Below are 26,860 nucleotides of genomic sequence, written 5' to 3' on the forward strand. Positions count from 1 at the left end.
AGTCTGACCATTCGGGCCACAAAAATCACTAGTCACTTTTGCCACTCGTGGCCAGTGCACTGCTTCGAAGTCACAGCGGAACTCCTCCGCAGCGCCTGGACTTGGCTACTGGCGCCTCCCCACCGCTCTGCTGGGAGGCGGACACGGTTATGCCGCCGCCAAGGGGATCCAAGCGTCAGGCGGAGGGACTGAGCCGAACAGTCTGAGCAGCTGGTTGTCATTTCCAAGGGGATGTTACCATCAGCATGAAAAGTAGCGGTCCCTGTTGCATACGCTTGCCTCCGCATCCCCAAGGCTTCTCTATTGACTGTGTTTTGGTGCCGGCCTCTGTAGCAATAACCACACTGGATTTTACCCGTGTGATTATTCAGGCATTAGAAGATTTACTCCTTCCAGCCACAGCTCCGATGCTCAGAAGAGGGAATACAGTGGAACTGCTGATATCCGGGAGCTGGAATGACTTTTTAAAAGTATGCCCCCCTAAATTAGTGACACGCCACGTAGCTGTCTTTGCTCTAGCTCCATGGTCTTCGTTCATACCAAACACCCATTGACGTCAGGGCTCAGCCTGGGCCCCAAAACAATGGAGGCTCCCTAAATCACTCGTTGCTTTTGCCACTCTTAGTCGGTGTGTGTAGGTTCTAAGTGGCCGTGCAACTCCCCTCCAAATCAGGGGAGTTTGGGATGAGTAAGAACTCCAGGATTTTTGGAGGCCGGGGGGAGGAAAAGGAGAGGCTTGTGTTTGGGTGTAGAGCTTGGTGATATTTTTCACACAAAACATTTTCGGTGACAAAAATGCAGCTTTGGATCGTCAAACATTTTCTGAAGTCATGTCAATTGCAGCAACTTGATTCAGTAAAAAAGGCAAACAAAAAAACAAAACCAACGCCCCTGCTCCCTCCACCCCAAAACCAACCACTCAAAACAAATTTTCCAAAAAGTGAACCCATTTCAAGTCAACGTCTTCTACATGCAACATTTCGATGCTGATTTGAAACGCCCGCTCCTTTCTAAATGACCAATTTCATTTAAAATAAAATTTAAAAGGAAAAAAGCACAAAGTGTTTTGTACGACTCTGAACAATGTTTGCTGATGTTTTGATTCACCAAAAATAGCTTAAAAAATTGTTCTTGAGTCAACCCAAAACTAATTCCCCCCACTCTAGAATTGCCATTGGGCCCTGGTAGATAGAGCTCTTGGGCACCGCAGTAATACAAACCATAGAATCTCAGAGTTGGAAGGGACCTCAGAAGGCCATCTAGTCCAACCCCCTGCTCAAAGCAGGACCAGTCCCCAACTAAATCATCCCAGCCAGGGCTATGTCAAGCTGGGCCTTAAAAACCTCTAAGGAAGGAGATTCCACCACCTGCCTAGGTAACGCATTCCAGTGTTTCACCACCCTCCTAGTGAAAAAGTTTTTCCTAATATCCAACCTAAACCTCCCCCACTGCAACTTGAGACCATTACTCCTCGTTCTGTCATCTTCTACCACTGAGAACAGTCTAGATCCATCCTCTTTGGAACCCCCCCTTTCAGGTAGTTGAAAGCAGCTATCAAATCCCCCCTCATTCTTCTCTTCTGCAGACTAAACAATCCCAGTTCCCTCAGCCTCTCCTAAGTCATGTGTTCCAGCCCCCTAATAATTTTTGTTGTCCTCTGCTGGACGCGCTCCAATTTTTCCACATGCTTCTTGTAGTGTGGGGCCCAAAACTGGACACAGTACTCCAGACGAGGCCTCACCAATGCTGAATAGAGGGGAATGATCATGCCTTTTTCTACGAGGCGAACATTAAATGCCCAAATTTTGACAGAACACAAATCATTATTAATAATTACTCACACAGCTCTATTGGGGTATAAAAGCCTAAATCTTGTCAGGTACATACATGCACACAGAGTTAATTATTTAGGATCTTTGGTTTATTTTTAAACACAAATAGTTATTGCACATGAAAACCCCCTGCTTCAGGAAGGCGCAGGGGCCAGAACTGGATTGTTGCCTCAGAGAACCTGGCTTGTGGACCTTGCAATTTGTAAGTGGGTTAATCACAGAACTGTAGGGTGGAAGGGACCTTGAGAAATCATCAAGTCAAGCCGCCTGGGCAGCGGCAGGATCAAAGGGCCAGCCCATGCCCTTGATTTATGGATTACGCCTCCTCCACTCTGCCCCTCTTTTTAGCACCTGCTTCTATAGTGTGACTCTTTGGACAGCTCTCTGTGGGGTCAGGATCCTCATGGGGGGTGGGCCAGGGAGTCCACAGAGAAGATGGCCAGTGGTCTTTTCTTAGGGTTGTCAACTTTCTAATTGCTGAAAACTGAACACCCTTGCCCTGCCCCGCCTTTTCCCCGAGGCCCCGCCCCTGCTCACTCCACTCCTCTCCCCCTTCCCCAGGACTCACCTGCTTCCTGCAGACACAGGCTGGGAGGAGCGGACGTGGAGCCTGCGCGATCGGGGCACAGCGCTCGGGCTGTGGCTCCGAAAAGGAGCCTAGTGAGCAAACTCTGCAGCCTTTTGACACTCCCCTTTCCCACTCTCTCGCTTTCAATGTACAACGGTGTTGAGCTTTTCCTGATTTCCCGTTACCTCCCCATTGACTTGTAATGGGATTAGAGCCTGGCAACATCGCACAGCAGAAAACGATGGTGAGATTTGATGGTTTCATTGGATCTGATCTGTGCAATGCTCTTTGCATAAACGCAAGCTAGATGTTTAACTAAACTTTTTCCAGGGATAACCAAAAACAACATTACAACAGAATCAATAAAGGTCTATTGAAACCTAGTAATTTATCAAGAGGGATCGAGGTAAAACCTTTCAAACCTCCCTACCTAAAATCAGGCATCCCCGTTGGGCACCTTAAGAAAGTGAAGTCGATTTTCAGGGGTGCCGAGCACCCACAAAAACCTCTGAAAATCAGGTTGCTTTTTTGTGCGCACACGTGAATATACAGGTAGGTGCCAAGTTTTCAGTTATTGGACATCACCAGATGCGGCATAATCATTTCTTACAAACTATCTTCTTTACATGGCAGAAGAAGTTAAAAAACAAAATAAAACAAAAAAAACAGTGCAAGGAATTCCCTACAACAGGATCATATTCATTTTTCTGTCCTACATAGATTCTTAATACAAGATGTCCATTGTTCCAACCTTTGCTGAGTGTTGTGTCGGAGAAGTCAGGCCAGGGTCAATCAGGGCGCAGTGGGGCGGAGGGAAGGGGTCGGTCAGATAACTGGCAACCTACCTTTTCCTAAGGAAAAGTAATGCAGCTCAAAGGCCTCGCTGTGTGGAGGGTGCAGGATCCAGACACAGCCAGGGAGGCAATCAGATCCACTGCGGCTGCGTCAAGAGGTGGAGGGGAAGATGCGACAACCCTGGGTAGGGCATGGAGGCTGGGGGGCCTGGTTCATACAGGCCTGCCTGCCAGCCAGTCTGTGAGGATCAGCAGTCTGGGGACAGAGCTGTGGCTCATTGCATGGAGGGAGGAATGCTGGCCCCTGAAGAGGGGGACCTGAAAGGGGGGGCTGCCCTCAGCCCTCCTCCTGCAGGTTTCCCTGGAGGATACGCCCGCTGGTGGAATTCCGTGGTATCCCTAGGGAGCGTTCACACACGTGTTGGACAGGGCACTGCTCTCCAATCCAGCGTGGTGTCCCGGCTGCTGCGGGGCACCCCTACCCTCACCCAGCACGGGTGCCGGCGGCTGTTCAAGGGGCATGGAGCATTGTTCTCAGTCTGTGGAAGAAAGGAGCACACACACTAAAACAGAGCAATACAGACAGAGTGGTCAGGCCGCAGTTAGACCGCTAGCCTGGGCCTCAGGAGGGCTCAAATCCCTGTTCTGTTGCTGGCATCTTGCATGACCTCTGGCAAGTCATTTGATTTAGGCCCAGCTCCTCAAAGGTCTCTCAGCACCTAACTCCCATCCTGTTGACTTCGGCACCAATGTATCTTTGAGCATCTGGGCCTTAGTTGGTCTGTGCCTGTTTCCCTAGACAACGGGGATAATAGTTTTGCCCTCCTCACGTGGAGAGGGGGAGTTGTGAGGATGACAGATGGTGAGGTGCTGAGACACTGTGGTAATGTGGCCAAGAACCACAGATAGCCATAGGCCCAGTCATTGCTATCTGCCCCTTCTGAAGTGCTGACCTGACACAGCATACATCTGGTGCTGTGGTGACCTCTACTTAAATGACCTTTGCTCTGGAGACATTTCTCTGTTCCTCAATCAAATGGGGTACATCACACAACACACCTGCTACCCCATAAGCCATCCCCCCACCCCACCCCGACATTGTCTGATGCGATGGGAGTACTTCAATAAATCATACACCAGGAGTTCTCAGCACTGGCATAAAATGTTTGATTGGTTGAAATGTCATTTATGTTCAATCTGAAGGAACCTACCCACTCCCACAAGTGTCAGAGCAGACTATCAGAATTACTGAAGAAGGAATCTGCAAGCCAAAGGAAATACCTACTCTTAAGAAGCTCAATGTTACACAGATGTAACCACCAAAGGATTTTGTAGACTATTCACAGATTTTAAGATTAGAAGAGACCTCCTCTCATTTGACCTTCCGTGTATGACAGACTAGAGAATTTCACCGTTACCCTCTATTGAGCCCAATAACTTGTGTTTGATTAAAGCATTTCTTCCAGGAAGACATCCAATTTTGAAGACACCACAGGACGGAGAATCCACCACTTCCCTTGGTAGCTTGTTCCCGTGGTTAATCACCCTCACAGTTAAAAACGCTATTTTGAATTTGTCTGGCTTTACCATTCAGCTGTTGGTTCTTGCTTTACCTCTCTCTGCTAGATTACAGAACCCTTTAGAGCCCAATATCTTCATGGATTCCAAGGTCAGAAGGGACCATTGGGATCATCTAGTCTGATGTCCTGTATGACACCAGCTACAGAACTTTATTGATACCTTGTAATCAGGTCTCCTCTCTCTCTCTCTCTCTCACTGTAAGGCTTTTTTTTTTTTTTTTTGAGAACTCTATTTTTGTGGAGCTTCTCTGCACCCTTTTCCATTTTTCAACATCCTTTTAAAAATGTGGGCACCAGAACTGAATGCAGGATTCCAGTATTGGCCTCATCTGTTCTTGCATGAAGGATAATTTCGCTGCAATATTTTCATTGAAGAACTCACAAAACTTCAACAATTAGTTAAAACATTTTTTATATTGTCAAGACTCATAGTAATGCAAACAACTGTAACTTTATTGTAATTTCTAACTGTACCATGAAAGGCACATAAACTTCAATGTAACAAAATAATTCCGCTATGTTTCCACACGCACACTCCCTTTCTCGTATGGTCGTGACAGGAAGATCCTTTCACAGAAAGGATTATTTAGTTTGTGCATGCATATAGCTCATTATTGCAAACGTATCAGCGTAAATGTCAGAAGGCAACAGACACCAAATCCGGACGTTGACCATTTGGGGATTTCTAACCGATGCAGAATAAATAACTTTATATCATACAGCTTTCTAGTACCAAGTGTAGAATACAAGATATTGATTGCCTTTTCAACTGCCAGCACCCCACATTACAAAGATCGTTTTGCAACAAATTATGAGTATTATGACAAAAGCAATGACGTGTCTTGTTATGGGTCAATGCTGTCTATTCATGTAAGTTAACTACTTATGAATCCAAGTAGAACACAACTTGAGCAAAACCACCATGTCTGCGGAACCACATGAATGATTTCAGACTTTTTGGTTGGAGTATAAAGCAAAAGGCCCCGATCCTACAATTGGGTCCAGATCAGCAGACCCTCATGGAAACCCATGAACAATTTTAGGGCTCTGCATGATTGCAAAAGGTTTGTCTTGTACAGACTGGATTGCAGGATCTGGACTGAAAGTAGCCCGCTTTCTCGACGGCATAAAAGCACTATTTGCATAATTAATCCTTTAATTACATTCTTCCCCCTATATTTTAACAAAATAAATAACAAGAACAAATAGGGCTCATATCATGTTGGGGTCTCTTCAATGATATGGGTGCTTTACAATTTTTAGTTTGGCCAGGGTCATACCAACGCGCAGCACATACCATTTCAAGAAAAACGGGTTTGCCAACAATGAACGCGTGAAGATGAGTAGGAGGGAAACCTTACATATTGCACACCACCACTGGGGAATAAACGGACAGAGGAGCAGGTATTTTGTACAATCCTTTTGACAACAGAAACTTGGCTTATCCAATCAGTTGGCAAGAAAAAAAAAATCTGACCCTGTGAATTCAGAATAATTTTTCTTTTCCATTTTTGACAGTTGAACTTTGATAACTGCAATGTGATATAGCTGTGTATATTATATATGTTGTATAGACACTGTGTGCGGGTATATATAGTGTATATATCAAACATCCATGTATACAGATCTGTGGTCATCCCCAGAGATACAATCCTAGAACCTGAAAATTCTGCTTGTTCTGCAAGAGGGGATCATCTTTTGTGCAGGAACTCAATGTGACTCAGCAGAGAGGGAAGAAACTCCAGCGCCAGCGAGGTGGACTTTTAAAGCTTGGAGACTTTGCACATGGCCGAGTTAGATCTAGTTTTGGCTTGTGCTGATGTGGAAGGGAAAACCGCTTTCAACTGATGCAGAACCTCTCCATTGCTAGCAAGAGAGACGCCCGGCACCAGGGATGGTCTCGAGGATAGCGGTGCGAGTCTAGCTCCGCAGCTAATCGGTGCATCTCCTATCACCTGCAGGAAGCATTGGCCAGCAGGTGGCGGGTGATCCTATTGCAAAGCACCCTGCAGTGAGGTGCTGGGTGCCACCGAATGCTGCCCCCTATTGATGCGCCTGCATGCTTCACTGCTCACTCTCCCTGCACTGGCTAGACAGTACCATGGCAGCAATTGGCTACATATATCTCACACACAATGCAAACACTGATGTTATTATACATAATGGGCAACATTCACTGATATGTCCTGAATGTTCTCCCCCCACTCGGGCAATGTAAAGCCCTCACAAACTTGGCAGCAGAGTGATGAAAAGTAGCCAGTGTTTATGGAAACCCTGGCACATTTTCTAGCAAAAAAAACTATGTATCAGGCAGCAATGCTGTAGCAAATTTTGCAGTGTTCGTTATTTGCTCTATAACACTGTCTCCCGTATAGCGATAACACTGATTACGGTGCCCCCCTGCGCCAAAACTCTGAAGTCCTTTTTGTTACCAAAAACACACCCGCATTTCTTATAAAAATATCACACTCCTTATTTATAAAATAACCATTTTGTTAAGAAAAGTTTCCAGTTAAAAATATGATATAATCAAAATATGGTAAACTATGGCTGTAAAATACTAAATCCTAATTAAAAATAGGTCCTTTAAAAAGAGGCATTGTGCTGTAAATATTAGTTGCTGTAATGCTTTGCCCCATATTTACTGATTGTAAAATTATCATGACACCTGTTCATGTTAATGTCATTAGGACACTCCATCTCGAAAGCTGCACCTGTCGCATTTCTGATAGAACATCTTCCTCCTTTCATCAGAACTATTTAAATGGTAAAGTATTCAATGATGCGTGGAAAGCCTTATTTAAAAGAACAACAAAACTATGTTAACTGAAAACAATCATGCTAACAATGCAGTTGCATACATATTATTTGCAACAGGAAAGTATTTTTTCACCTTCCAGACAGTTCGTGTTAGAAAAAAACAAAAAAACGATTGTCTATACGTATTATTAAAGGAAGGAAGCATATTCTTGGTATAAAAAGTATTTTAGAACAAAAATAAAAAGGGTCTATAAAGATCCAAACATATATAAACATATATAGAATTTTATATATGTATATTATATATATTTAAGGTACTTTGGTCAGCAAACATTATTGCTACATTATATATGATCTGTTATTTTTCATTTTTCTTTAAAATAAAGAAGAAGTTTAGAAGCTTTCTAAGTTCCCATGTAACATCAATCTGATTTTTGTAAACTTTACAAAATGCTGAACAAAAGCTCTGTTTGGAACCAGATTCCAAAGGACATTTTTGGAAGAACTGGGATCACACAATACGGCAACTGCAACTGAACTCACGGGTTTCCACGGTATTAGGAACGTGCATAGCGTTTCTTGTCTAGTTATTGCTTAAATCTCATCTTCTTGATACTGGCATTTAGGATATTTACATTTCTTTGGCCTGACAGAACACAACGAAGGGAGTGACGTTTTCTTTTTAGCATCTACAGAAGCTAAAGCGATGGCTATACAACAAGAGGCAATGGCATCTTTAGGAAAAGAAAAAAAAAAAACCTAAACAAAAAAACCCCCAAAACCAAAAAAAGACAAACCTGACCAGACTCAAGAGCCTTCCTGAGGCAGGAATAAGAACGTAGGATTATCTTTGAATAGGTTAAATAAAGAAACGATGTCGTGCTTCTCCAAACTGAAATAAGATCATCAGTATTTTGCACCAACTACTTCCAAATAAGAAAGAGAATTCCTCTCTCCCTCTGACTGATTAACCTAAACAGGGCTTGGTCATGCCACACAATCTCTATCCCTACTGCCTGGGTACTACTCAAAGTGCAGTGGTAGCTAAAGCCTTGATTTGTAGTAGCAAAGGGCCAGGTGTGTAGGCAGAAGGAAAAACCATATGGCACCAGACACATTTCAAGGAAATATCAATAGATTTCAAGTCTTTCTAATAGTGCAGGTAGCCAGTCCAGCCACAATACAGCTGTGGAGCTTAAACAACGAACTCTGGAACTTCATCATGGGTCAGATCCAAAGAGAGGTATTTGCTCGTTCTTTTGACTGGGAAACTGTCCTGGATATTGATACACTGCTGAGCCAAGCAGCTGTTACAATAGAGACCGTCTTCATCCAGTTCGTGGCCACAGCCAAACGTGTAGCTCTGAGCAGTGTCCGCTAGCTGCAAGAAGTCTTTTTGGTAAAGCCGGATGTCATCCAGGCTTAAGCTGTGCCGGTCGGAGGAAGTCTTTGGTTTTCTGCAGGCGGTCTGTACAGAAGAGATTACAGGAGGAGCGTTAGCAGGCATCAGTTGTCAATCTAAAAATTACATCACTGGTGCACCTGTGTGGCAGCCAGACAGCACCATTATGCACTTGATGGTCTTCGCTCACCCTAAATATAACTCTCCCGTTACATATACGGAGATATGGTGAATGTGACCAGGGACTGAGGGGGAGATTTTTAAAGGCAAAAACAGCAGTTAGGTGCCAAGTCAGCAAAATTCAGGGGTCAAATTCTGATCCTACTAAAAAGTCACTGGCAAAACCCCCACTAACTTCAGTAGGGTCAAGATCTCACTTTAGGTGTTTGGACCCATTATAAAGATAGAGGCCAGCTGCCCAATTCAAATCCAGATGTGGGGTTGGATTTCAAATAACCCCTAGATCTGGGATCTTGGTTTGGACCTCTCTCTAGACAGCGATAACTTAGTCTGGTACAGTCATTCAGGAGAGCAAACAAGTCAGATCCAGCATTGTGAGTTAGCGCATGTCTATTCTGGAGCGGAAGGTGTAATTTCCAGCTCAAGCAGACATTCCTGTAGTAGCTACATCGCTGGGGTCCTTGGAATCGTCTCTGCAGACAAACTGAAAGCAGGATATGGGTGATGCTGGGGTGTTAAGTGACATTGTTGGAGCCCATACTGCTGTATGTCTCTGGACAAAGGAAACTTCCTGGGCATTGTAACACACCAACATTCGGGATCAAGATTAGTGATGAATTACCTCAGAAGGGCTGTGGGTTTGGTTTGGATAAAGCACTGGGATATAGGGCTGGTGTATTCCAATCTATTAAAGTCTCTGGGATCTGGAGATTTGATCTGATGTTCTTGTAAGGTTTCTAGCATTCCCTGTTTCTGACGTGGTGAGAAATGCAGTGGGAAAAGGCTCTCCCTGCTGTTTGCTTTCAAAAGGCCCAGGTTTGCAAAAAGGAAATATAATGTTTTTTCACCCCCAAAGCTAAAATTTACCCAAACTCTCCGAAATCCCATATGAATTTGGAGCAAGGTACTGGATGGCTTTTTTCCCCCCCTCCAGATTGGTTTTTCCATGTCTAATCAAGACACGTCATTTGCTTTAGATCTAGCCGTATGTCTGAAGTCTCAATGCATGCATACCTGAGGCAACGAGTCGCTGCTTTGACCACGAAGTCTCACCACTGTTTCTGAAGAGCTGGATGTGGATGAGCTCACTTCCTTTACGATTAACCCTGAATTAGGAAACAAGGAAAGAAACAGATCTAAGTCTGGAGTGATTTAGAGTCACCTTCTGGGTTGCCAGGATACATTGCTGCCTGGTTAAGTTACCTTACGGAAGCCACATTTAAAATTGCACAGATGAAGTACTTGGTATCAACATTTTTGTCACATCAAAAGAGATCCTCTTTAGTTACTCGGGGCCATATTCATAAATTAATCTAGAGGGAGTCTGCACTGGTGTCTCTTCAACATGTATGTTACGCCAATTTAGCCTCCCTCAGGCACACAGGACCAAATTCAGAGATGCTGAGTATGTTAGATCCCTTTACATTAATCTTGGACTCCTCTGCTTACACACAGGACGTCACTGTGTATGTAGGTCCAAGCAATTGTCAGTTACACATTAAAAGGCCACAAGAAAGATGCAAGAGGCTGAGGTTTTCCCGCCCCACTTTAACTTGTGTCTTTCTACAGCTCCTCAGCAGATATGACTCCCATCAGCGGAGCAGAGAGCATTTCAGAAGCACGTGGAGAAACTAAGTATAAAGAGTTCACGATACTCCCTGCCTCCGAATTTGGCTCCTTGAGTTGCTTCTCTAGCCACAGTCGAGAGCTGAGATAATTGAAACTGAGTCTGTATCTTTTAATAAACTCCTATGCAAAATGTAAACAAAGCCAATTTCTGATTATTCCTGAAGTAAGAAAATAAAAGAAGGAACCTCTGTATTCTGGCACTATATTGATGCTCCAACGGAGCCCCAAGGTGAAGGGTTCCACTGAGGTTGGTAGGAGTTTTGTCATCAACTTCAGCGAGGCCAGGATTCCTCCTATGGTTTATAGGTGGCCTGTGACTGAGGGAGAAAACTGGGATGACAATGCCAGGAGACTCCATCAGAGCTTCACTGATTTACACCTGCTCAGGATCTGGCCCTATATGCTGATGGGCTAACGGTGTTCACTTTACAGTTCTGGAACTACAAACTTCAGTCCACGGTTTTCTCACCTTAAGAATGCATCAGGTGTTATTGTAACCATTACAGCGATCTAATCTTTAGCAGTTATAAACCCTCCCCATAACCTCCTGCACCCAGTGAGAAGCTGAAATGTGATTAGTACTTAGGAATAGGAATTTCTTCTTTTCTAGGCGTGCCGCAAAAATCTGAAGTACAAATCCTGACACGCCTGGGTCAGGGCCCCAGTGCATAGCGGCAGTTCACTGACACAGTCTCTCTAGAGGGCAGGGTGGCCTTCATCTGACAACGTGCTGCTGAAAGAATGGTGAAGCTGACAGAGGAGAAGTGCTGAAGCGTTCTTGTCCTTTGAATGAAGATGGGAAAGGGAAGTGAGATCAAGGAAAGAAACTATGAAAATGGAGACAAAATGTGCTAAAGTATCTTCATTTGGAGTGAAGGCCAAAATGGCAAAACCACCATGCAGGTCAGTTTAACAGTGCCGTTTACAAGAGAGGTTTTACTTTCTATCTAGATGAAAGAAGAAAGGGCACTGTGTAAAGATCATTAGAACTGGTGCTAGTCATTCTGAAAGTAACGGAATTCATTTTTAATCTCTCACAAATTAAGAGACTAAATGGATATTTAGACACAAATCACAATTTTGTCTGACAAGGTTTCACCTGCAATTGTTACAAGCAACACCTACAGCTGCTACAGCTACAAGAGACTAGAGAAAGAGATGATTCCTCTCTATTTTTTCCAGTACGTGCCTTTAGTGGCCTTGTGCATAGAGTCAGTTTCACCATTCCCCCTGGAGAGTCAGTAAATCTCCGTTCAATTGTGGGCCTGTCACCCAGCAACAAAGGAGTGAAAACCCCATTTAATAAAAGGAAAATGGGATTGCAGAATGACAGCGATTGCCAGAGGCCTTCCAGGGCAGGTGCAGAGCCTGCATCTTCTTCCAACTTATTTCTGAAAAGGTCTAGATTTCAAGTCGATGGTGTCCTTCAAAATGGGAATGGATCATAGAAAAGTAAAATCCTCCTAACAAACAGCCTTTGGCTCAACTGATCACATCACCTAAGAACCCATTTTACATAAGTAAACGGATCAGATTTTCCATAACGCCGGACATGTGCATCTGCACCATGGTAAAGTGCATGTTCATATAGACAGGATCTGCACGGGATTACTGAAATTACACACGCAATCGGGGAGCTGTGCACGAAACAGAGCTGGGCAAGTGCACACCTCAAGTTCTGAGGATATGACATGTTTTGTTCCTCAACTCTTGGACTCGAAAAACAATTGGGACACTCTGTTGGGCCGAATTCTGCATTGTGTAAGTGGGCTAAACTTCCAATAGCTCCAAAGGAGAGAGAGATGCTTACACTAGGACTGAGTTTGGCTCAGTATGTCTATTTTTACTCTATATGAAATTCACCTGTGTGCATAAAGCTTTATTTGGAGGGATTAGGTGGGACTGAAGTGATACGGTATGTAGACTTTCTGCCGGCCCCCTGCAAAGAGGTGAATTTCATCCTAGATGTACTGATAAAAAATTACATATATTACAAGCTACCGAAGTGAAATGTGCTTTTAAGATCCTCCCACTCCTGGCAATCCCTTATCTTAAAGCATCACCATGGTTTCCAGTACACATTCATCTGATCTTTAGTTTGACCCACTGCTACTGTGCAAACTCCTCGTTGCAGGTCCCGTGAGTGGTTGCCTTACGCAAGTTTCACTTGACTCAAAATTAAAACTGGCATTTGCACCATCGAACCCAATGCTGCCACACAAAGAAAAGGAGATGAAGGGAGCTGGAAATCCTGCTATTGACCTCCTCCCCCAAAAGCAATCTAGTAGACTGTCCCACTTTGTGCTTTTATCTCACACCTGAAGGTAAATTCATGGGGATCTGACCTCCTGAAAAATCTGACTCCAGCTCTGTTGTGGCATTTGTCAAGATGACCCTTTTTCGAATTGCTTCTCATCCCCAGCAGTTCCACCTATGTGCTCTTAGTGATTTCACCCACCATCATAGAAAGCAAGGTCAGGCATTTCCCCGTGGCATTTTACCTGAGTGTCCGTTAAACTTCCGTGACGTCAGCATATCCTCAGTGATGTAGATACACATGTCTGGGCTAACCTCGAGGGGCGACTCATTTGTCTGCTCCAGCTCCCGGGGGTCATCCACCAGCATTTCTATTTCTGAAGCCGAAGAAGAAGAAAAGATTGAATTATTTTCTAACATGGAAAGAGTGCCAGAAAAAAAATCCAGAGGCTCTCGGAGCTATACAATGGTTTGTCCCTACTGGCCAGCAGCTGCCGCATAAAGATAATTCTTGAGTCCTAAAAAGCAGCAGTGAATGCCAGTCACGACTGCAGAAATGCTTGAGAAAATGATCATCTGTTATGTGTGTCACGGTCGCACCTACAGGTCTAAGCCACATGGTTGCTAGGTGCTGCACTAATGAGCTGAGGGTACATCCACACAGCAACTGGCAGGTGTTGTTCCTAGCCCGGGTAGACAGACCCACACCAGCTCAGCTCAAGCTAGCGCGCTAAAAATAATAGCGTGACCGCTGTGGTATGGGCGGTCACAAGTCCAAGCTTGCCCAACGGCCTGGATTCAAGCTCTGGTAGCTAGCCCGGGCAACTGCCTGTGCCACAACGTCCACACTGCTGTTTTTAGTGCACTGGTTTGCTCCCCTCTAGCATGTCTGTCTACCCACCTCTAAGCTCCAGTGCGGACAGACTCCCAAGGGCCCAATCACCTGCATTGTGATGCTGCAAAGGGATGTCTGGGGTGACACGCAGGGGAAATCATTTGCCTCCTGGCTGTCTTTGGCCAGCACTCCATCCCACCAGCAATATTCAGCACCATGACTGCTTCTGACTGGATGCTGTGATGCAACAGCAAGGCTCAGGGTTCTCACGGCACGGCCCTGATTCTTTCCCCTGGTGTCTCCAGCACCCTCCCGAGCGATTTCAGGCTAGGGTGCGAGACTGGCGGGGACGAGCTGCTTGGAGCGAGCACAACACCGAAAGCGGTTTCACTGCCAGCGGCACTGACGTACCCGTCTAAGCTAGGAATCTGTTCTCTCCTGCGCAGAGCCTATTTCAGAGGCTCCGCTGTGCACGGGTGGAACGCAATGACCCTGACGGTTTGGTGCCAGATCTGTTGCAACTCGGCAGCCAGCGAGACAGACTGCAGAGAGCGCATGTGGAATGGAAGCCATCCGCTCGGCTTACCGTCATCCTGAGAGTCCTCCTCCAGCCGGTCCTTCCCACCGCTTTCCACCCCGGAGGTGTGGGAGCTGCCGTGGCTGGTCGTGGAGCTGCAGGTTTTCAGTTTGCGGTGCACAGCGGTGCCCAAGAAGCTGTCCTCCGGCCCCGTCTCCCTGGGCTTGGTGTCCGCCTCGATGCCGGAGGTGTGGGAGCTGCTATGGCTGGTCGTGGAGTGCCGCGAGAGGCGCTTGTGCTTGGCACTGCCCGCGCTGCTCCCGCTGGCTCGGGAGCGTTTCTCCAGCTGGTCCATGTCCAGGTCCACGGTGTCGCTGATGTAAGACTCCCGGTACTGCTTCTTCTCTGCAAGGCAAGCCAGCAGCATGGTCACTCCCCCATGGGAGCCTGGCGGGCTGCGAGGGGCGCCAACGCACCCGGGATGCGTACCGACCCTGGGCCAGATTGGGCCTGCGGACAAGAAGATGCTTGTTCCCTCTCCTCCCCACCCAGTGTCTCCTGCCTTTGGGCAGCTGCTAGGCAACCCTGCAGCCCCTGAGCTGTCAGCGGTGCGGGGACAGGGCCATGGCCCTCAGAGCAACTGGCTGAGCACACAAGTGGGGACCGGCTGCCCCGCGGGCACGATGGCAGGGGCACTCCCTCCCGAGGTTGTATTCGGACACCCCTTTCTCTCCCTCCCCCCACAAGGGGGTGCACAGCCCCAACGCCGGCAGGGCCTGAGCCCTCCCTGGTAGTTACAGACTGCCTTGGGTCACGCAGTGCAAGGGATCACTGACACGGCTCCCTCCCAGCACCTCTGGAGCTGACCATCCCCAAGGAGGGGCCAGGAGAGGGAGATGGAGCCAGAACCAGCCCCACCCCCAGCCTGTGAAATACCAGCTACACAGGACCATGCAGGATGCACCCTCCCCTGTAATCCCGGGACCCTGATGCACAATCCCACCCTGCAGCGCATTAAGGCCCAGTCAGGCCTTATTGATGCAGTGCAGCTATCTAATTATGGTTGTGTTTATCGCAGCACAGGGCCTCCTCCTGACTCCTCCGATGGCCAGGGGCCTTATCAGTAGACCAGCATCTGTCTACAGCGTGGTTATCACCCAGCTTGGTCTGCTGACGCTCAGCCCACACAAACAACGGCATGCAGATTTCCCGCAGGGAGCACATTCTTGATCTAAGTGAGCTGCAGGCTGCGTCCGGCCAGGCTCTGACTGGGAACACGCTGCACAACACGGGTCCCCAGACAGCCCCTCGGGTGGAGGTGAAAGGGATTTTTAGTGGCACCAGTGTGCCAGGGTAAATTCAAACCATTCGCACGGACGTGACTTCAGGATTGGGGAAACTGAAGGCAGGCTGAGTTTCAGGGCAAAGCCCGGTTCCTTGCCTGGCTGCCTTTCGCTGGAAAAAGCGGCGCGGCAGGCCAGAGGCTGAGTGCACTGGGGAACTCAGGCCGTGACACATGGAGATCAGTTGCCCTTCTCATGCTGGAACTGCGAACTTGACTACGCCCTGCCAATGCTATCTGCTGAACAGCAAAGGCTCATGCATTTCTACACACAGCTCTCTGCAATTTGGTCCCACTGCTGGCAAACAGCATGGAGTCCAGGGAAACGGCTCTGGGCACGCAACGGTGCAGGGAGTGGGGCTGAATCTCCAGCCCCAATCTGTCTATCTGCTGTGCAAGCCGGCCAGCGTCACCCCCATGGGATATAGAAGGGCAGTAGCTCTGATCCCCCACCATAACCCACGGCTTGGGGACTCACATGACCCACACTGGCTATGCCACCTGCACTCTCCCAGCCTACTCTCAGGCTCTGCCTCCACGCTCTCCTAGACCGTGCCCATCGCCATGGTGTCTGATCTCTGTTGTGGGGCTTGACTGCTTGGCTCCGGATTCCCTCTGCACTTCCTAGCCCTGTGGCACCATGGGGAGATGGCATTTCTGCCTGCTTTTGGCCCTCACACGGCCACAGGGAGGGGTTTGCCCCTTTGATACTAACAGCCGGGGCTGAAACTTCCCCTGATTTCAAGAGCACCAGGAGGTGGGGAGCTGCTTGTCCCAACAGCCCACAGTCCAAGTCCCTCCTCCGAGCGCGGGTGGGAACTCGTTCAGAAACCTGCGCACACAAACTGTACGGCGCGCGAGCCGGAGCGGGAAACCACAGGAGCAAGGCCAGTAGGGCCTGCTCATGCTTAGAGCGTGCCGAGGAGCATGGGTGCTGCAGAAGCAGACGCTGGGGCCTGGCACGGATGGCAGTGCCCCCACTGCGCCAATTCAGTCCTGACACGAACCCTTGCTAGAGGCCACAGGGGAGGAAACTGCAGCCGCGGGCAGCAGGAGAGCTGGTCAGAAAGGGTCCGAGGAAACACTGTTCTCATCGGAATTTGCCAGTTCAGGGAAATGAGAATGTTTCTCACATGTGGTCCGATTTCTCCCAAGAACCCACTGAAACCCTGCCAACTGGAATGCCGCAGGGCTGGCGACCCCAGGGATTCCAGGCTCTGCGGCTCTGGGTCACCTCTGGGCCTGCCCCGGGGCTGGGTGGTCTCTGGGCCTGCCCACCAGGTGGACTGTCCTGGGGCTGGGGGCAGCTCTGGGCCTATCCCGAGGGACTCCATCCACTTTCATGGAGAATTTTGAAATTCTTGGTTTCCCTCCATGACCTGGAATAGCCTTCCTCCACCCAGCTCTAGACAGCAGCTCAAGCCAGACGAGAGGTTGCAGCTCCACTGTTCGGAGTCAGACTGTTGTAAGCTGCGGGGGAGGAAGGGGGGAGCAGTAAAACACAGTCTAGCCCGATTAAAAAACAGCCGAGTACCTTCATTCTCCTCAAGTTTCCGGACATGCCGCAGGATCGGCTGCAGGTTCATGTAGAGGCGATGGCTATTGCTGAGAAGCTGCAGGAGGTGCCTGGAACGCATGGGACAGCCTGTATAGTAGATGAGTTTCCGGGCCGATGGCAAACCATCCGGCAAAATCTCAAATTTCTTACCCTGTGCGGAGCAAGGAGGAAATATCAGGATCTGCACTGCAAAGGTTTGTAAAGGGAGGCATCCAGCCTGGAATGCAGAGACCGATTACTCTGTTCCCTTGTGAAAGGTAAAGGGAGCTTCGAGGGAATGGTGGGAATTTGCTCTATTTAAGAAGACTCCTTGAAGTTACGAGCAGAACAATCAGTTACCCCAGGGCACATTGTCTTGCAGTGAGACAAACATAGGAAACAAACACGGTTTGCTCTGCATTACACAATACTGCCAAAATCCATGCCCAGTGTCAGGGCTGGCTGGTTCCCACGGCAAGACCGGGCAAGAGGTTTGGCTTCAGTTAATTATTCAGTTTCACAGGGGGGAAAGTAGTAAGTGCACGAGACACTTCAGCAGGAGAACAATCAGATGCATTTACACAATTTAATACACAAACAATGCTTAATGCTCCTGTGTCAGGCAGGAGGTTAGACAAGAGGATTATAATGGTCTCTTCCGGGCTTAACATCTATGAATCTTTCTAGCACCAACTCTGCTCTCTTTGGTGTGATGGCGAGCTTTGCCAGTGATTCCAATAAGAGTGGGCCCTGGTTTAACAAGTTCCCAACCTGTACATTCTATTTGATGGTTGAGCTGTAATGATCTAAAGGAAATAACAGATGAGTTACTCTGGATGAATTATTTCCCCCTTTACTAAGACCATAAGAACAGCCATACTGGGTCAGGCCAATGGTCCATCTAGCACAGGATCCTGTCTTCCGACAATGGTCAATGCCAGGTGCTTCACAGAGAATAACAGAACAGGCAGTCAAGTGATCCATCCCATCACCCACTCCCAACTTCTGGCAAACAGGGGCTAGGGACACTCAGAGCATCGGGTTTTATCCCTGCCCATCTTGGCTAATAGCCATTGATGGACCTATCCTCCAGGAATGTATCTAGTTCTTTTTAGAACCCTGTTACAGTTTTGGCCTTCACAACATCTCCTGACAATGAGTTCCACAGGTTGACTGTACATTGTATTGACTTTAAGATGCTCACATTTAAATACCCAGCAACCAAGCAACTTGATGGATTGGAAGAGATTCTAGCAAATTTTCAGGAAAGCAGAGTTTCTAAAACTGCTTTCATACCTGTACCATTATGGGGAAAAAGAATCAAACCAGGACTATTCATATTGATTTTCCTCACAGCAACATTTCGTTATTGCTCTCCAATTCAAAATGAGTTCACACTTGAGATTTAGCTTCTTGCTGTTGCTAGGTCTAGAGTGCAGAGTGGGGGGTGGGCTAAAAAACCCAGAAGAGGCTAAAGGAAACAGACTTTTCCCAATCAGGTGCAGAGTGTATCTGTGATCTTAGAGCTTAATAAAAGGTATGAAGGACTTTGCAGGCTATTGTGTTTCCATGAAGCAGTATTCCTCAAAAATGTATCTGGGCAAAAATGTCAAAAGTAGCTAGAGATTTGGAGTTTCTCAGTGTTTAGGTGCCAAATCTGTGACACCTTAAAGAGCCTGTTTTTCAGCAATGCTGAGTACCCGGCCTCTGAACATTTTGGCCATTGTGAACACAAAATCTTAAGTCTAAAATATTCAGGACTCCCACCCAGCTCAGCCAGCTCCTTCATGGCTTGGAAACTATTGTTACAACCCACCAGATAACAACCCAGCTTGTAGTCTCACTTCCCTGTCCTAAGAGCACTGTAACATTTGCCTTTTTCTGTACGAGGTTCTGATACACTGGTGTATTACAGGGAGTAATTCCACTGTTTTCAGGTTTTTGAAAGGGGTTGTCTTCAGTGTTGTTACATGTATGTAACAGATCAGAATCTGGCTATATGACAGTCACAGATTTGTAAGATATACAGTTAAGTACAAAACTGACTGCGAGGAGTTACAAAGGGATCTCATAAAACTGGGTGACTGGGCAACAAAATGGCAGATGAAATTCAACGTTGATAAATGCAAAGCAATGCACATTGGAAAACATAATTCCAACTATACATATAAAACGATGGCATCTAAACGAGCTGTTGCCACTCTCAGAAAATCTTGGAGTCATTGTAGACAGTTCAGTGAAAACATCTGCTCAATCTGCAGCGGCAGTCAAAAAACTGAACAGAATGCTAGGAACCATTAGGAAAGGGATGGATAAGATGACAAACTGTCATAATGACACTATATAAGTCCACAGTATGCCCACACTTCGAATACAGTGTGCAATTCTGGTTGCCCCATTTCAAAAAAAGATACATTTGAATTGGAAACGGTACAGCAAAGGGAAGCAAAAATTATTAGGGGGTACAGAACAGCTTCCATATGAGGAGAGATTAGAAAGACTGGGACTGGTCAGCTTGGAAAAGAGACAACGAAAGGTGGATATGGCAGAGGTCTATACAGTCATGTATGGTGTGGAGAAAATGACTAGGGGAGTGCTATTTATCCCTTCACATACCACAAGAACCAGGGGTCACCCAATGAAATTTATAGGCAGCAGGTTTAAAACAAACAAAAGGAAGTATTTTTTCACATAACGCACAGGCAATCTGTGGAACTCATTGCCAGGGGATGTTGTGAAGGCCAAAAGTATAACCGGGCTCAAAAAAGAATTAGATAAGTTCATGGGGGACAGGTCCATCAATGGCTATCAGCCAAGATGATCAGGAACACAACCCCATGCTCTGAGTGTCCTAAACCTTTGACTGCCAGAAGCTGGGAGGGGATGACAGAAGATGGATCACTCGATAAATACCCCTGTTCTCTGCATTGCCTCTGAAGTGTCAAGTATTGGCCGCTGTCGGAAGACACATACTGGGCCAGGTGGACTACTGATCTGACCCACTATGGCCATTCTAATGTTCTTATAGGCAGTTTGCAGGTTAAAGGGAAGCTGATGAAAGATAGGAAGAAACATCACTGTTAAAAAAGAAAGATCATATGTTACGAACCCCTGATTGTTCTGTACTCACCACAAATACAAGTTTTCCCACGTTTGTCCAGGGGAAGTCATAAAGCAACTGTCTTTCTTCATTTAAATTCTGAGAAACAAATTGCACACAGAGAATGGGGTTTAAGAATCCTGAGACAGATTCATTACTTTTACTGACTTATGAACAAGCTGAACACAGCTGATAACATCTTTCACCCGCACGTTCAAATTTTGAAGCACTGTCCTGTAAGGTCTCTAGTGTAGACATGGCTTAAGTTTCATGAAGCCATCCAAAAGGATAAAATTCTCTGTGATGCACATAGGTTATTCTGCATTCATTCATTGCCTGCCAATCCCAATGACATCAATGAAAACTCAGCCTCTGGAATGCATGCAGAATATCCAACACAGATCCAAAGTGCAGCTCAGAGAAGAGGATTCTGCTGAATGACTTTTCTGTAGCTGACATCTCGCAGAGTCAAAGCAATTAATAATATTTGCACCCTTTAGCAATTTGCTCAGGAAGACATTTGTCTGTGCAAATTCAAGTGCTGTAATACACTGTAAATTGTTGATGATACCTACTGGCGTGTGCGTGTCTTGCAGGTTCCCCTCCGTGTTACAGATCTCAGCTAGGGAGCTGTGACTCTTTAGTTCATGCTGTTGGCTCTGGAGATTCCTCAGTTCAATCCTTGGGGCACTGGCTAGCAGTTTAGCACATTTCTAGCACAGTTAGTGTCTAACAGTTAATTTTTACTAGATGACTGACCCAAACAGTGATTGTTGAATTTCAAAAGTATTTGAGAAACTTCTGATTTTAAAAGAAATAATTAAAAAATAAGCAGGAGTCAAAATGGCCAACTTCCACTGGTGAAGCAAAAGCCACTAATTCTTGACGATGAAACCTGAGGTCATCAGGTGAGGAAAATGTATCACTATTTTCATTTCAGACAGCCTGATTTCAGCGAGAATTGCTCAAGATATAAGAGCATAAATGAGAGCAAAAATTGGCTGATGGATACATTTAGCTACGTACCTGAAAGATCTGTATGCCCCGTGTTGTCAACCCAAGGGTTAACGAGGCTTCGATTTCCCTTTTGTCCTAAAAAAAATCCACAGTGCTTTTAGTAAATAATTTTCAATATAAAATAAACATCATACAGTAGATCCCTGAAGAGAAGAAAGGCAATAGCCAAGGCTGTCATTTTGTGGGAAATAACTGTAGCATTATGCTGTTTAATAATTGCATGTGGATGGCTCATGCTTCTTGGATACAATACGTAAAAAGGATTTGGGTGAGAGTTATTGGAGGTACTGGGCATCCGTTGCTCCTCCCGACTGCAAATGGAGTTGCAGGTGCTTGGCATGTCTGAACAATCAGGCTCATACAGATATAAATAAAAGCACAGCACTATCAAACAAATGTGAGAAAGAGAGAGAGATTTTATATATAAACAACATGGTCTAGAATTGGTGATACACACACACAGTTTTGACAGCGCTGCGATTCTCAGATACAGGCATGAGAACCCCCATCAAGAATTCTATTACACTCCCTGTCAAAGCCACCCAAACATTTTCTAGTTTCAATTTCTATAGCAATATATTAAGCCCAACTCCTCTGCATTTCTGAGCCAACACTTTTGCATTCCCATTTGCTACCAGGAAAGATTTTGAAACCTGGAGACAAAGATCGCACAAGTTCCTGTATCACTTAAGCCTACTGCATCTGTTCCAAAAACTGAATGTGTTTGAAAGATCTACAGTGTATAAATCTACTCCTACTGTGTAGGTATCTTCTCTAAATCACTTCCATCTGCTGTGCAGTAACAAACACAGTCTCAAATATTCTATACTAGATGTTATGTCATTAAAAATGCACATCAATTGCTGGGTTTATTTGAAGCACTTTATGTAAATAAATCTAAGCAAACTTCTTAACTCAGACCCCCAAAAATAGGACTCTCAGAAAAGTGACAGAAATTAAAGACAGTTCTGGAAGAGGGGCCGTAAAAACCTTTAGGTTTCTGCAGAAGACGTTTTAAAAGAGAAGCTCAATTGTCTTTATTTTTAAAGATGACCCATTGTCTGATGTTTAGACAAAAACTTAAGAGGGAAGGAGAGCATGCAGAGGCAGGGCTGGAAAAGCCTCTGATGCATGTTAACCCTGGACATTCAAGACACATTAGGCATTATCCATCCAGGCAAACACCCGTGTTGGAAGGTGTGTGATGTCATTATTGGGCATCATCCGTAAGGGTTTCACAAAGACCGTGGCTTGAGAATAGTTACTGTTACAGGCATCCAGGGCTGGATCATGACTCTACAATGTGCCCTGTGTAAGGGCTGGTGCATCACTGTAGCGCCCCAGGAGCAGACCGAGATACTGGGATCCTCCATGGCTTCCCTTTGCTGTGGTGGGAGGATCAAGTTACCCCTCCCAACCCCCATTCACCTGGCCAGCTATTCTGGTCAGTGAGCATGGATGGAAGGGGATGGGGGGCCCCCTCTCAGCTTACTTGTACCCAACAAGGGGTACCAGGTGAGTAGCCAGAAGTCACTATCTTAGCGGAGGAGGAATGGGAATGGCAGGGTGGTGATGATCCAGCCCTAAGGCAAAAATCAGGTAATCATCACACCCATGTGCCTGAGTGTGAAAGTAAGAGGCTCCAGATGTGAGTTTGCCCCAAACACAGAGCGCTCTGACAGCGGAGCCATCCCTACCATTCTAACGGAGGATTTGAGATTCATTAAAGAGATGGGTATTTGGGAAGGGTTCCCCCCCTCCCACAACCCCCAACATTCACATGGCAAAGCCAAAACCAGGCATGTAACAATACATAATCTGGGCCATTATTTCAAATGCTCCAACGATTGACACGTACTGAATCCTCTTACAGGCAGGAGAATGCTGACGAGAGAACTGCCCCCAAGAACCCATCATTGGAGACATTGGAGAAATCCTTTTATCCCAGCAACAGGCCAGCTGTGCAGCCGGTGGAAGTAGGCATGGCTCTACTGAAGGCAGTGGAATGTTGCCGATTTACAAAAGGGGCTTGACACTGCAAGGGAGTCAACGGGGCTTTTGCCATGGACTTCAACGGGAGCAGAATCAGGCCCAGGTGGGGATTTGGAACAACAGTGCAATGAAAAGACTTAACAACTCAATTGAACAGTTCAGGTCCAGTGACTTCAGTGAAGTGACCCCTGATTTCGGCAGAGCACTTGCTTAAGGTTAAGTACGTGCCTAGGCACACGTCGGTGTTCTGTTGAATCGGGGCCTAGGTGAACAATCATTTAACTTGGCTTTAGATCATTGTAACTGCATTTCACGGAGTTACTCCTGATTTACGGCTGCATAAGCAAGAAGAGAATCATGGCTTGTGTGTTAACACAGCAGTATTAGGAATGGTTCTGTCAGAGCTAATGCCGGCCTCTGTTGAAGCGCAACTGGGTGGTGTTTATTAATGCTCCGGGGGGAAAAGGAAGAGAGACACGGAGGAAAAATACACGCTGCTTTCCTATTTCACCCATTGAGCGAAAAAGAGGGTAAGCAAAAGTAGGTCATTTCAAGCACAGACAACATGGAAAAATAAATCTCGCAGCTGTTTCCAGCCGGATGCCATCTCCATAGTATTCAGCATTCGAATCCTCTTTAATAATTCATCATATCTGTATTTGTAGTTTGCTGTTACTCAGCTCTCCAGCAGACAAACTTCTTCTCTTTAATGTGAGGACTATTACAAAACGTCTTGTGAAACATCAGGCTGTATCAAACAAATTGCTTCATTCCCAGGAGGAAAGAAATGTAAATTTGTCATGGGAGGATGAGAAATTACCCCAGAAATCTTGTATGCTACGCAGCATCCAGCTCACCCTTCCCATCGGTATATTATGCCTGCTTTTCATCTGGTCTCCTCTTAACTTTTAAAAATAAAAGCACTATAAAAAGCAGCAATATCCGGCCTCTTGAAGGTAAATGCATCACTGATCTGCCTCTAAGACTGAACCATGATAATGATCAAGTGACATCTCAAATGCAGCACTTCCCAAAGCATGCTAGAAATTATTCAGCAGCTGTCCTTTTTAATTAAAAGCACCCCAAATGAAAAACATATCGTTTGCCCTGCAGATTTGCCACCCTCTCTTACCTTATACAATCTGTAGTAATGAACAGCGACATCATCCAGCCGGACGGCCTCCTTAATATATTTAAGATGTGCTTCGGAGGCCGTGAGTGCAAACTGATCTTTGTGCATGTTTGGAATGTGCTTTAAGATGTAGTCTTTCCCTCTCTTTGTCAGCACCTGTTAGAAGAAAATCAAGAGACACCAGTCAGTGCCTGCTCTTGGGATGAAAGCAGCAGCCTGCAACTGGCCTGCTGCTTCTGAGAGGCAGGAAACCAGTAACCATTTTTTTTTAAAGTTAGGTTTCCATGTGGGGTTATGATCTATTGTACCACCTGTTAGTCTATTGCTCTTAGACATTTGCACAATATCTGAGCATCTCACCATTCCCCTGTGAGGCAGGGCAGGGCTAATATCCCCATGGGGAAGAGTAGCAGAGAGAGAACAAGTGACTTGTCCAGGCTCACACAGGAAGTCTGTGTCAGAGGAGGGAATTGAACCCCAATCTCCTAAGCCACAGGCTACTGCCCTAACTACTGGGCCATCCTTCCGGCTACCAGCTGTCACCATGTTCTGCGGCTGAACCGGCAACACTGGGAAGCCACTGAGCTCCTCCTGCTAGCGCCGCACAGCTAAGGAGCTGTTACTTGGCACCGAAAAAGCAAAATCAGGGGCAACAGCGAAGTATTAAAGCAGATCCACTGACCAGAGTTTCAAAGACAGACTGGGGCACAACAGCCTCCACCCCGGGGTGCTGCCGAGCAAGTTCCTGGCTCAGCATGCTTTATTTTACCTCGAGCTGCCCAGGGCTGGATGGTGGCAAACAGACCCAGCCCCCGCCTTAGGGATAACGCGCCAGCAGACTGTTCCAAGGGGGGGACAGCACTCCAGGACAGCCAGGGAAAGGGGGGAGGCAGCACCAAGTGCCCCGGGGACATAGGAAGGAAACCACCAGCCTTTCCCCACTGCTATCTGCGCCTCGCCCTCCACCAGTCTTCAGTCGGAGAGAGGCTGCTGCAGGCCCCTGCATGGCCTGTGCCCCGAGGGGGTCAGACTAGCCCATCTAATGGGCTCTCCTGGCCTTTAGCACTATAAAGGACGACCTGCTCTCCCCCTCTCCTGTGCCAAGTGTCCTTAAACCTCTCTCCTGCCAAGGGTAGAGGGACCACCTGCCGGGGGAGGTTTCTAAAAGCCCTGGGGTGAGGGAAGAGCAAGACAGCACCCAGGGCCCAGTGCAGAGCACACCGAAGTTGAAAGACCCCCCCCCCCAACTCCAGCAGGCTTTGGGTCAGGCCACAGCTTTTCCAAAAAGTTCAGCTCCCACAACTGGGGCCAGGTTTTCCCAGGAGCTCAGCACAGGGGGATGTCGCAAGGATTCATTAGTCAGGGCTTGCACAGTGCTTAGCCAATGGAGGAGAGGTCTATATATGGTAAGTGCTGGGGGCTATTATTACTCAGTGGATCTGTTCCTACACAGGGCTGAAATTCCTCCCGATCGCAAAAGCACATTCGCACAGCCCAGACCCTGACTGTGGAAAGGCGCTGAGCTCCCTTCCAAACCACGCAGAACGCAGTGTTTAACTAAGCCAGGCATGTACCTTGGGCTTCCACTCAATTATAAATACTTGGCCCTTCCACGGCCCTGAACAATCACAGCCATGGTGCAGGCGGCTACCGATCACCCCCATTTTGCAGGTGTGGAAGCAGGAATGGAGGGGTGAAGAGGCAGTGCTGGGAATACAACACTCCCCACTCCCAGACCCACACTCCCACCACCAGGTACAACATCGCTGCCCTGCAGGATTGCCATTTGCTTCATTCCTTCTGGCTACCAGATGTAGCGGGGGTGTTACTGGAAGAACGTTCTGCTGCAGGATGCTGGACCTCAACAAACCATCTGACAGATGATCCTGGAATCGTCACAAACGGATCCAACAGCATGAAATGCCGAGCACGGGCTCTCTTCTCCATTCACGTTTGCTGTAGCCAAGAGGTTAGGTCCCCGAAAACCAGCAATAAGGGACTGTGACGTTCGAGGCCGGGAGTGCACCTGCTTTTCAGCTGCAGAAGGCCACCACGCTGCCTCATGGCACTGCTAGTGTGTTGTGCTCCACGGAGCGTGTGCTAGGCTGGCAGAGCCCCTTACTGCAGACGCTTCTGTCGATGCAGTCCCAACACCACTGCCCCACCCGACGTTAGCTATGCCGGCGAAAGCACTCTTCTTCCTGCCTGGGTGTGCCGACAGCTCTGTTATATGGCGTGTGTGTGAACTTTTCCACACTCCTAACCAGCTATAGCTCTGCTAGCAGAGCTTCATAGCACAGACCAAGCCCGAGAGAGACAGAGACCTTCCACTCCAATGACACGCCTGTGGCAATTTGCACCAACGCCCTTGGAAGCAATCCCGTTTA

At 46.9% G+C, this 26,860-nt stretch overlaps 1 protein-coding gene across 11 annotated transcripts in view; it reads right to left on the bottom strand.

The window, feature by feature from the left end:
* Positions 1 to 5,169: 5,169 nt before the first annotated feature.
* The window catches only part of FRMD6 (FERM domain containing 6), a 108,408-nt gene continuing 86,717 nt past the window's right edge, over positions 5,170 to 26,860 (bottom strand). For 10 of the 11 annotated variants that reach the window (XM_073350155.2, XM_073350154.2, XM_073350156.2 and 7 more), the window contains 8 exons: positions 24,474 to 24,629; positions 21,359 to 21,424; positions 20,363 to 20,431; positions 17,230 to 17,404; positions 14,423 to 14,758; positions 13,247 to 13,378; positions 10,131 to 10,222; positions 5,170 to 9,002 (listed from right to left, as the gene is read on the bottom strand). In XM_073350155.2, coding sequence (XP_073206256.1) covers positions 8,730 to 9,002; positions 10,131 to 10,222; positions 13,247 to 13,378; positions 14,423 to 14,758; positions 17,230 to 17,404; positions 20,363 to 20,431; positions 21,359 to 21,424; positions 24,474 to 24,629 — 1,299 coding nt within the window. In that variant the 3' untranslated portion in view covers positions 5,170 to 8,729. Of the gene's footprint in view, positions 9,003 to 10,130; positions 10,223 to 11,327; positions 11,529 to 13,246; positions 13,379 to 14,422; positions 14,759 to 17,229; positions 17,405 to 20,362; positions 20,432 to 21,358; positions 21,425 to 24,473; positions 24,630 to 26,860 lie in introns of those variants that run through there. The other variant, XR_012159619.2, reaches the window with a different exon arrangement.

Source organism: Lepidochelys kempii, chromosome 6 (assembly GCF_965140285.1).
Source record: "Lepidochelys kempii isolate rLepKem1 chromosome 6, rLepKem1.hap1, whole genome shotgun sequence".
Classification (NCBI taxonomy): Eukaryota; Metazoa; Chordata; order Testudines; family Cheloniidae; genus Lepidochelys; species Lepidochelys kempii.